This window comes from Salarias fasciatus, chromosome 3 (assembly GCF_902148845.1).
Source record: "Salarias fasciatus chromosome 3, fSalaFa1.1, whole genome shotgun sequence".
Lineage (NCBI taxonomy): Eukaryota > Metazoa > Chordata > Actinopteri > Blenniiformes > Blenniidae > Salarias > Salarias fasciatus.
Genome location: NC_043747.1, coordinates 7674045 through 7685478, shown reverse-complemented (window position 1 = coordinate 7685478; position 11434 = coordinate 7674045). Strand labels below are relative to the sequence as shown.

The 11434-nt window shown below is 45.2% G+C and overlaps 1 protein-coding gene across 1 annotated transcript; it reads right to left on the bottom strand.

The window, feature by feature from the left end:
* Window positions 1-424: 424 nt before the first annotated feature.
* Window positions 425-2579, bottom strand: LOC115386175 (zinc finger protein 664-like). Its single transcript, XM_030088397.1, has 2 exons — window positions 2516-2579; window positions 425-2072 (listed from the first exon to the last, which is right to left on the bottom strand). Exons 1-2 carry the CDS (start codon window positions 2577-2579, stop codon window positions 928-930), a joined length of 1209 nt encoding a protein of 402 aa, XP_029944257.1. The 3' UTR covers window positions 425-927.
* Between the last annotated feature and the right edge of the window lie 8855 nt (window positions 2580-11434).

Genomic DNA, 11434 nt, shown 5'->3' with positions numbered 1-11434 from the left:
GGAGATGCAGCTCTGTGACGGAGCTCTGCGCAAAATCGGACTGTGCCACACTCACCATGGTGGTTCATTCACAAACACTAAATAGATATTGAATAAAACTACAAGTTAAGTAAATTTTTCCACAGTGTATTTGATAGGTTAACATGTATATCAAATAGGCTTTATATCATGTTTATTTGGAAAAAAACAAGCAATTCTATGTAAAATCAGTCATTCAGCACCCCCATACAGCTGGAATGGAATGGTTCTCCTTTAATAACCACATTTTTTCGATGCTTCAACTGCGTGATTGGCAGTCGAATCAGGCCCCTTCGAACGAATCTTCAAATCGTCGACTATCTGAGGACACCCCCTAGTGGAAACAGCCACTGGAACACTGGAACCTTCTTTTATTATTTTAGGTTTATATCCCAAGAACTCTAGATTTACAAAAAAGTGAAAGACTTAATTTATATTTGTTTATTACAAGCAAAGAAACTGATTGCATTGCATTGGAAAAACATCAGTTGACCAAGTGTTGGACAATGGCTTAAACACATGCTGGCTACACTTCCACTGGAACGAATCACTTAACGACTTAGAGGAAAAACGGTATTTGGTAGTATTTGGAGACCCTTTATAGCCTATGCAGAAGCTTTTGATTTAATTGATGATCAAGAAGAAGATGACACCTAAGAGCTGCGTGAAGGATGATGTTCTACTTTATGAATCCAAATTAGTCTCTGTATACTTGTATTAGGAGGTATTGCTGTTATGATATGCTAAGTATAACTGTGTTTTGTGTCCGAGAGGTTGTTCTGTTAAAAATTGTATATGTCATTTTAAATGATAAAATGCAAATAAACATATTGTTGGAAAAAAATCACTAAGACAAAAGTCCCAATACCAAAGTGACTCAACTCCCCCCACCCCAAATGTCAAAATCAATTATTTATGAGTTTTCATATGGTTCTCCAACAACTTTGGACAAGAATATCTTTTCCCACATGATTCACAAGAATATGGCTTCTCACGAGTGTGAGTTCTCATGTGAATCTTCACATAACTCTGGTGCCTGAAGCTTTTGCCACATGATTCACAAGAATACGGCTTCTCACCAGTGTGAGTTCTCATGTGAATCTTCAAACAACTCCCATAGTAAAAGCTTTTGCCACATGCTTTACAAGAATATGGCTTCTCACCAGTGTGAGTTCTCATGTGAATCACTAAATGGCCGCGTTGAACGAAACGTTTCCCACATGTTTCACAAGAATACGGCTTCTCACCTGTGTGAGTTCTCATGTGAATCCTCAAAGAACTCGGTGTCACGAAAGTTTTCCCACATGATTCACAAGAATACGGCTTCTCACCTGTGTGAGTTCTCACGTGAATCTTCAAAGAACTCATTGTCACGAAAGTTTTCCCACATGATTCACAAGCATATAGCTTCTCACCTGTGTGAGACTTCATGTGAACCTTCAAATAATATGGATAGTGAAAGCTTTTGCCACATGTTTCACAAGAATATGGCTTCTCACCAGTGTGAATTCTCATGTGAATTGTTAAATGACTCCGCTGAACGAAACTTTTCCCACATGTTTCACAAGAGTACGGCTTCTCACCAGTGTGACTCCTCATGTGACTCTTCAAAGAACTCAGAGTTACGAAAGTTTTCCCACATGATTCACAAGGCGGCGGCTTCTCACCAGTGTGAGTTCTCATGTGAATTGTCAAGTAACTCCGTGTAATAAAAGTTTTCTCACATGATTCACATGAAAACGGCTTCTCACCAGTGTGAATTCTCGTGTGAACTCTCAAATAACTCCGTTCACTGAAACTTTTCCTACATTTGTCACAAGAATACGGCTTCTCACCCGTGTGAGTTCTCAAGTGAATCTTTAAATAACTCCGTTTACTGAAGCTTTTGCCACATGTTTCACATTTTACCTTCTCATTAGTAATTGTTTCTACCTTCTGACATAATTCACGTTTCTTGTCGACAATTGTCCCACGTTTCCTCACAAAGAAGCTTTTCACAGTCAGCCTGCTTCTCTGACACAGGAAAATTCTCCACACAGTCACTAGGAGACATGCTGATTATCTTCACATCTGTATTTATAGTTGATTCTGAGTCCAGATGTTTTTTCACATGATGGACTTCAGAGTCACCAGAGAGGAGCTGCTCAGTGTCTGGTACTTCTTCTGGTTCTCTCAGGTCACTTCGCTTTCCATTCTGGCTGGTACCAAGTTCCATGTGCTCCTCAATCAGTGGAGGTTGTGGTTCCTCCTGCTCCTCTTGAAATTGTAGAAGTCCTGGTTCTTGTTCTTCTTTGATCTGTGGAGGTTCTGGTTCCTCTTGCTCCTCCTGTTTGAAAAGCTGCTCCTCACTGCAATCATGGTGCTTTTGGAGCTCTGCAAGGAGAAAGAAAAAACACTATGAAGTATTAAACCCCTTTCCAACTGCAACTAGTGGGTTGACCCGTGTTTTCGACCCGCTAATAATCGCCTTTTGACTCCTTTCTCACTGCCTGCAGACCCGCGTGCTGGCGAGCCATGTCGCTGTGTTTTCCCGCGCTGATGGTGTCCCACGTTGATGACATCACCAGCGCAACAGAGCAAAACAAAAGTAAACAACACACTAGAGCTCAGTCCCGTTACCCGTCGACGAATCTCCTCTTCCCCACGGATGAAGAGAAGTTCTCTGGTCTCGCTGTCTTGCCAATACTGGGTCATCTTGACGAAGGATATCTCATGCTGTCTTAAAACAACAAGTGTGCTAACGTAGCCACACCACATCAACGTCATCACATAAATTACCGCATCGACCTGAGTCTGCCTTTCACACTTCCTTTCGGCCCTCCCACTAAAAGCCGATAGAAGCCGAGCCGTTTAAAATCCGGGTCAACTGCAGGGTCGAACGACTAGGAGGAGGCGGACGCTTTTCCTATCGCTCCTGCTTTTTCTCTCCCTCCCTATTGTCTCTGCTCACAGCACTCTGTCTCACAGGGCTTGAAGTAGGAAAAGATCGAATGCCTGAAAATTTTTGGGGAGCGGTTGGGGGGGGGCGCTACTCCAGGTGGCTCCACACTGGAGCCATGAATCACATTTCAACTCGGGGCAACACCCAAAAAAACCTGACAGCGCAACGCATCCGTCTGGAAATATTAAAGGATAACTTCGGTTTAAACAGCGTTCGCGTTGTTTATCGAACGAAGTCGAACAATATACTCATATAAGCGGGTGGCGACCAACAACTTTGGTGCATAGCACCACCTACTGTGTCTCTTGGTGAATGTACTTTGGTTTACATCCAAATCACCGTATTCACTTCAGAGATCTGTAAAACCACAACAGCATGTATCTGGCGACACCGGGCTGCGATGGAGGAGTGGCGTGAACAGACCGTGAGGAAATATTGGTGAAACTAATGAGTTTTTGGACGATTAAAGCCGTTTTGGGAGCTGGCGCCACACATGCCCCATTGGCTAACAGTATACGGATGTCTGCAGCTCCACTTTGGATCTAAATTTCTCCCGAAGCACTGTTCGGATCAGAAAAGCATTCGGGGTGAGAATATTGTTCTACTTCATTCGACAACAACGTGAAAACTGTTTAAACTGAACTTATCCTTTAAATCCTGTTGACAGTGCTGCCAGGTCTTCATCTTCCCATCCAACCACCAGACCCACTCCAGTACTAATGCAAAGTCTTCCCCAACAAGCTTGTAAAACAATTCTAAAACCACTATATTCATTTTATAAAAGCGCCATAAAAATTAATGATAAGAAAAAGCGTTCACACCACCACTGCTCAGTGCTTCAGAAATATAACATGTTGAGTCTTGAGAATATAATCATGCATGCTAATCTCTGCCTGCTTTTTAAGATCATACATAATGACGCATCTCCACCACTGAAACTATTTATTTCTCTGTGCTCTGAGACATCAGCACGGACCACTAGATCAGTGTCAAGGGGAGAATGTTGTATCCCACAACTAAAAACTACATTTGCTAAATCATCTTTCTCTTGTGTAGCCTCAGATCAGTGGAATAACCTCCCAACAGAAATAACAGCCTCACAAACCTGAAGTCCTTCCTGTTTGGTAAAGAAATGGATCCTATCAACTCAAGTTTGCACACATGGTTAGGCAAGGGTGGGATGGGGAGGGGGGTATTTTATTGAATATTGTATGGGTGTGTGGGGGGTATTTTATACTCTCAGGGCGCGTGTGTGTGCGCACGCATGCGCCTGTGTTTGCAGACAACTCTGCTCTGTCTGCTCTTAAAGCTATCCATTTTAAATCTACCGGCCTCACTGTCACTGTCTTTTTACTGTTAGAAACTGACGTCTCATTGTTCATTTCATTTGTTTTTACTGTTTATTATTTTAATACATCAACCTGCCGAAGGGACTGCAGGCGGAAATTAGCAGTATGCGCACACGGGAAGTGTAAAGGATTCTGAATTGATAAGGGGCAGATATTATAAGCTTTTGCTTCTTTCTGTACCTTTTCATTCATCAGATCTGTGCTGAAGTATGTAGATGCAAGTATGTTGCATTCACCTTTTATTTTATTTCAATGAATGAAATAAATAAATCAAATCAAATCAAAAGTATGGTTCAACCTGGTACAGGCATCTTTCCCTTTTTCTGAAGGATAATGTTTACATGCACACTGTCCCTTTTCAAAAATAAAAATAAACTGAAACTGAACTGAAACAACTTTTTGTTATTGTTTTGTGTTTTCCAACATTTTTGGGAAGTTAACCGACCTGTCGATAAAAGGAACCAATGAGACGATAGGGAGCTTTTTTTTTTTTTCTTTTCCCAAGCCATAACAACCTCAGTCCAGGACTGTCAGGACGTGAACTCCAAACTCTCCGCCTGACTCGGTTCGCCACAGAGCTCAGACACTTCTGATCTGTTTCTGAGCGCCTCACCGGGCTGCGCTCTGATCTGGCGGTCTGCCTCTGTTCTCCATGGAGCTCAAACAAGCTCCAGTATGTTTCCACCGGACGCGACGCAAATTTTCGTGCAATGAGATTGCATACAAAGACAATGTAATGATGCAATTGTCGCTCATCTTGAGTGGTGGGGGGCGGCCGGCGGCGCGCGTTTCCAGCGAAAGAGTTGCGCGCCCGTCGACTTGCGGGACGTTCATACCGGCAGCGAGTAGCGTGGCGAGGGCGGCCGTTTTACATAGAAAATATATGGTTTTCGAGCGGCCAGGAAGCAGCGAGCGGTCACGTGGTGAGAATTCAGCGAACTCAGCTGAGGCCGCTCCACTCTCGCCGCTGAGAGAAGACACTGAAGTGATCAGCGCACGGCTAGAAACCAATCAGATGCTTTGTCCAAAGTGTGAAACACTTAAGGCCCGCCCAACTCGCTCTGATTGGCTAAAACTCCTGAACATTGAGCACCACTGGTAGTTAGAACGGTCACTTAATGACTGGTCACAGAGAAGAAAAAAAAAAACCCAAAATATCTCCACGCCGGATTTCCGGCACTGTGCCGGAGGTCTTCAAGCCCTGGTCTCGTCTTTTTTGACTAGAGCAACCACTTGACTTGATTTTCTTCGAAGAATCAAACATTTCAACCATGGAATTGATCAGCTGGTCTCTCAACGCAATTGATACGATTTTCTCCCAAAGAATTACAGGAGCGGGGGAGCCTGTCTGCCCTCACGGAACTCAGCATGCTGGGTATGTGATGGAGTCCCGTGGTCAATGGAGATCCGTCACATGTTTAGCTCCCCTGTCCGTAGAGGATGCAGAAGATGATTACATTTTCGGATTTATGATGATCGGTCTGCTGCTGATTGGCCTGGGCTGTGGTCTGATCCTCTGGAAGACTAAGGCCCAATCCCATTTCTCTTTCTAGCCCTCCCCCTTGGCCCTACCCCTTAGCCCTACCCCTATGAAACGGAGTGCTAAGGGGTAGGGCAGAAAGTAAACCCCTCCGAATTGGGACACCCCTCCGACAATTGCGTACGTCATCAGTAGTCGCCGCTGCCGATGACGTAGCAGATGTGACAATTGTTTGCCGAAGAAGAATGTTTGTCCTACATTTTAAAACTTCATTAATTGACAAAATACTGACATTTATGAACTTCTTTCGTTGCGGACGCCGCCATCTTGCCGATCTTGGAAGGCTTTCTGAGAAATCTGTCATCCAGTGGCGGCGGTGGCGAGGGGCGCTTGTTTTGGTTGCCCGGACCGTCACTGGCGGGCGGGGTCAGTTCACTTCCGCATTGGCGGTGGCGCCCGTTTCCCACCCGCGCATTCCAGGCGGGCAGTGTTGAAGAAACCAGTTTATTGAAAATAATCGTCTATCTGTTGTGTTTGGAATGCGCCGGGAATGCGCGGGTGTGGAAACGAGCGCCCCTGCCAATGTGGAAGTGAATTAACCCCGCCCGCCAGTCATGGTCTACGCTGACAGAACAGGCGCCCCTCGCCATCAGCCGATACCCCTCCGTTTGGAGTGTGCCTCTCGAGAATCTCCTTTTGGAGGGGTGACTGGCCCTCCTTCTTGGCCCTACCCCTCCGTCATAATGACAATTGGGACACTCCTACCCCTCCACATGAACGCGCAAAACGAGGGGAATGGCCAAGGGGAAGGGCTAAGGGGTGAAATGGGATTCAGCCTAAGAAGACCGCCACCACAAAAAACGTCCAAGGGTGGACGGCCTTTTCAAATCAACGGGCAAAAGCTGAGGCTGACCGAATTTGCGAACTCCTTCGAAAGATGGACAATGTTGCTGGGATTTTGGACGAACTGAGACGCAAGATGGATTTCATCACGAGAGGGTTAAACTCAGCTGCTGTCTGAGACGGTTGAGCACCAGCGATAACTGGAAGGTCACAACGGCTCCTTCCGACCAAAACAAAGATACCAAGAAACCTTCTGACTGAATCTGGCCCCTTGGAATTCAAACAATCTCCCAGAAGAAGATAAGGACACGAGGTCGCTCCCTATCTCCCACCACTGATCCCCTGAAATCGCCCTACCCTTTCTGGACTGCTTCCTTGGAGGACATCCCCATGACAACGGAGGCCACCAGCTGGAGCGCAGAGAGGATGGGCCAACCACACATACTTACATGGACTGACGAACTGATAGAGCACACACTCGCACACGTCCCCCCCTCCCCCACTCTGAATGTCTCCTCCCCTCTCTTCTGCTGATGACTAGTGGTGATGGCGTGTTGCGCCGTTGAGGGCAGCAACCACTGACCCGTTAGTCTGATAGCAATTTGTCTTATGTGTTTTTGCTGTGTTTGTGCAGGTTGGCGTTTTTTTTTTTTTGGTTTCTCACTTCTTATCATGACTCCCTTTTGGAACCGCGATCTGAATTGATGTATCTCTTCTTTTTTTTTTTTTTTTACCACCGCCATCTGAAGGACACTGTGGAATGCCTGGATAGACTGCCTGATGTCAGATCGCCTCCACCCTCCACTTCTCCCCCGCCCTAGGCATCCGAAGTGGCGTTCATAACATGAGCAGGACAGGTTATAGTTTATAATGTGCTGTACACACGGTAAAACTTTAAGCTTTGTCTTTTTGTTATCCTTTGTTTATATAATGCAGTAGGTATACTCCAAAATGTAGCATTATTGTCATTTCCTTTTAAGGTAGCTACAGACCTTGCTGTAGTTGGTCCTAGTTAATGACAGCCTGGTCCAGCAGCCTCCCCCTTTTCTCTGCGAAGGTTAGCATGGTCGTTTGACTCCTCTATGCTTTTTCATTTTTGCGTATTTGTTTTTTGTAAATAGTTTTTGTCCTCTCTTTAGCAAAGCAGAGCAGATTTTCAATTTGGTGTATTTTGTATTTTGGCTCAAGTATTCTGTGATTTTCCTTGTTCCGGTGTCCTGTTTTAGTATTTGCTCTGAAATGAAATGGTCAGCTCGAGTTCAACTTTAAAAGTATGTAGCTGGAATGTGGGAGGTTTGCACAGTCCAATCAAATGTCAAAAAGTCCTTAATTTTCTGAAAAAGTAAAATATACATATAGCCCTCTAACAAGAGACACATTTGACCTCTGATGAACATTTAAAGTTAAAGCGTGATTGGGTGGGTCAAGTGTTCTACTCCTCTTCCACAAGTCGAAGCCGTGGTGTAGCGATTTTGATACACAAACATCTGCCCCTGTTGAATAGAAATTGTCAGTGATTAATCTGGTGGATACCTACCACTTAAGGGCACATTGTATAATAAACCCATTTCATTCTTAAATGTTTATTTTCCCCCTGTTGAGCCGCTTGACTTTATCTCTTGTTTTGTCCTCTTTTTCCGATTCATACGGTTATTGCCAATGGAGGCTTTCTCCACTCTATTAATGAACAAGTCATATAAATTTTATGATATACTGACAACGTATGTGCTTCATTTTCTATCAAATATTAGGAGCAGTGCTGGTTGTAAAATTTGATATGCACTCATGCGCAACGTCTCTGCTGGTTGGTAATGTAGACAGAAAAGACGGCGTCCACAACAACGCGGTCAATTCATGGCAGCACCTTGGACAGAGGACATCGGACAGTCTAATGAAAGATGTGACTCGCCTTGGAAAGATATTACCCTCTACACTAACTAGCAGACTGTGACACCAAAAATAAAACGTATTGTCTGACTAACTGTGCCTGACTAAGGTATGCTAAATAAATGCATGCAGTATGAAGAAGAGAGCCACCATGGACTCCTGTCTGCAGAGGAAGCAGATGTGAACCCTGCAAAAGGCGACTGCCATCTTGGAGATGCTGATCTGTGATACGATGCCACTCTCACAGTTTAACCTGGAGTACACCCTGCCACACACACGCATGCACCCACAACAACTTCAGATAAGAAATCACACATTTCATTGCAAAGCAATTATGTTTCATTTATTTAAGTAATCATTTATTTATATTTTTATATATTAAAATAGCTGACAATTATGTTTTAATTTTGGTAAAACAATCGAGTAGCTGCCATTATTAAAATGTTAAAATTTGTAGTTTCTGTTGACATGTAAGTTTTTGCACTTCTGTGTTTAAAGGCAAAGCAGATCATAAGAGATGAACAGCTCCCTCTCACTGACTGCTGATGTGTGGACCAGCCGAGCCACAGAGGCATATCTTGGATCATATCTTTCATGTCACTTCATAGCCAAAGACTGGAAAATGAAGACTTTCAACCTCACCACTCTACCTCTGGAGGAGAAACATACTGCAGCAAACATCATAGTATGGGTGGAAGAAGTGACTGACAGATTTCACATCTCACCAAGCAAAATTAAGGCGGTAGTGCATGACAACAGGTCCAACATGGTGATGGCAGCTCGACTGTTGGAGGAAAAACATGGTTGGTCTTCAGTCTGCTGTGATGGGCACACCCTCCAACTCATTGTCAACAGTGCCCTCAAAGAGCCCAGCATCAACAAAGCTGCTGGTGCTGCAAGAAACTTAATGGAACTTCCGGAGAAGCAAGCGAGCAAATTCTGACCTGAAGCAGAAGCAGCAGCAAATGAACTCTGTGGAGCACAAGCTGATCCAGGATGTCCGTACTAGATGGAATAGTACAGATTACACGGTGGAGAGACTCCTGGATCAGTCACTGATACTCTCTCAGACCCTGAGGTAACACCAAGAGGCAGACACTGCTTGGACCTGAGGCCAGTGCGGTGGGTGCTGCTTGAAGAGCTGGTGAAAGGGTTGGTGCCTTTTAAATGTGCAACAGTTTACCTCAGTGGACATGAGTATGCCAGTGCTTCATGTCTTCCACAGCTGGTCAAAGGGCTGTAATGGTCCACACAGCAAACCACATTTGAGACAAGCTCAGGAAAAGCTGTTTGAGCCATTGCAGGAAAAGGAATAAGTGAGAGAGGGGAGAATCTTAACAGTGTCTGCAGAGAAGGACAACACCTTGTTCTTGCAGCTGCCATCAACCCAAGATTCAGAAAGCTAGACTTTATCTCAGCTGAAGACGGCACAAGGATGCAAAGAACAGTTGAAGTATTGCTGTCAAAGTAGCAAAGGACCCCGGCAGAGAGAATCTTCTCAGCAGCAGGAAATGTCTGCTCCCAGAAGAGAGCAAGTCTGACACAAAGCCATGAGGGTGTGTTGACTTTCCAACGTATGCGCGATCGCAGGCACGCACCCCCCGAACGGATGCAGCACACGACGTCCCTCCGGATGTATCCCACTGCACCACCCTCTCCCAGTCCCCCCCAGCCCGCGATTAAAGTGACAGAAAAAAGGTGGCCCGACTCCAGATCTAGTTGATGACCACTGATGTAGCCTGAGCTGTTGGCCTCAAACCTGCTCTGTCCACCATGGCAGGTTTGTGTCCAGGTTGGATCACACAGTACATGTTTACGTTTTGAATTTGTCTGAAAAATTGTGAATACTCTCCTTTCAGCTGTGTGTCTATAAATGTCAGTCGCTAAAACTGTTAGATTTCAAACTGCTGGAACTGCAAAGTTCTCTTGCAAGACTGTGTAGGTGACCACTGAATGTGATGTGGAACATTGCTTTGTCTTCAAGTCTCAGACAAAACAGGGCGTCATTTGCACTGTGTTCCTGAGAACTTCACAGAAATGCACTTTGTTTTATGTACTGTTTTACAGCTGCTAATGTCCCTGCCCTTGGTTTGCAGGAAAAAATGTTTCATTTATCGTATTTTATTTATTGAAAAAAAAAAACAAAAAACATTTCCCTATTATTACAAAATGGACAGAGATTTATTGATGTATGTCTATAATGACCAAGTACCGTTCTGTTAGATGCTTTCATAATACTAGCCTGGCATGCCAGACTGACCTCATATGCTGCACACAGAGACAGTCTGGTACCGCGCCATTGGGGCTTCATTTCAAACAGGCTGACGAGAGGCGGGACTATTGAGCGGAGAGAACCAATCCAAGAAACGAGGCTGTGACGCAACGACAATGCGACGTACACAGCGCTCCGTTGTAGTAGTTTTGTAGTCCAAAACATGGGATCATGGCATGGAGTTTTAAGTCCGTTTTACCCCCAAATTCCACTGGACGCTTAAGCGCTGCGTCACGCCGGCGTCTTGTTCCTGAAGTTATCGCACACTGGGAGCGCAGCGCCGCACCGTGCCGTTTAGAGGCAGCGACCTGAAGCGAATCACCAGCGCCGTGGCGCGCGCCTCCGTTCTGGTGATCTGTCGTAACACTGGCGCTTCTGGGACGCGGCGCGGCGCTTTGGCGTCCGGTGGAATTTGGGGTTAAAGAAAAGCCTTCAGAGCAGATTCCTGCTGTGGTTTGAGCGCCAAATTCAGTTCGTTCAAAACTTCAAACAGAGCCGTGGTAATGCCTCGCTGTGTTGCGGCCGCCACCATGATTGTTTTTGGGGGGGGGGGGGGGGGTGTATACTATGACGCATCGCTAACTCCCGCCTCTCGTGGGCTGTGATTCGCCTGGCAGAAGTTTGCCGGGCAGAAGTCAGCTTCA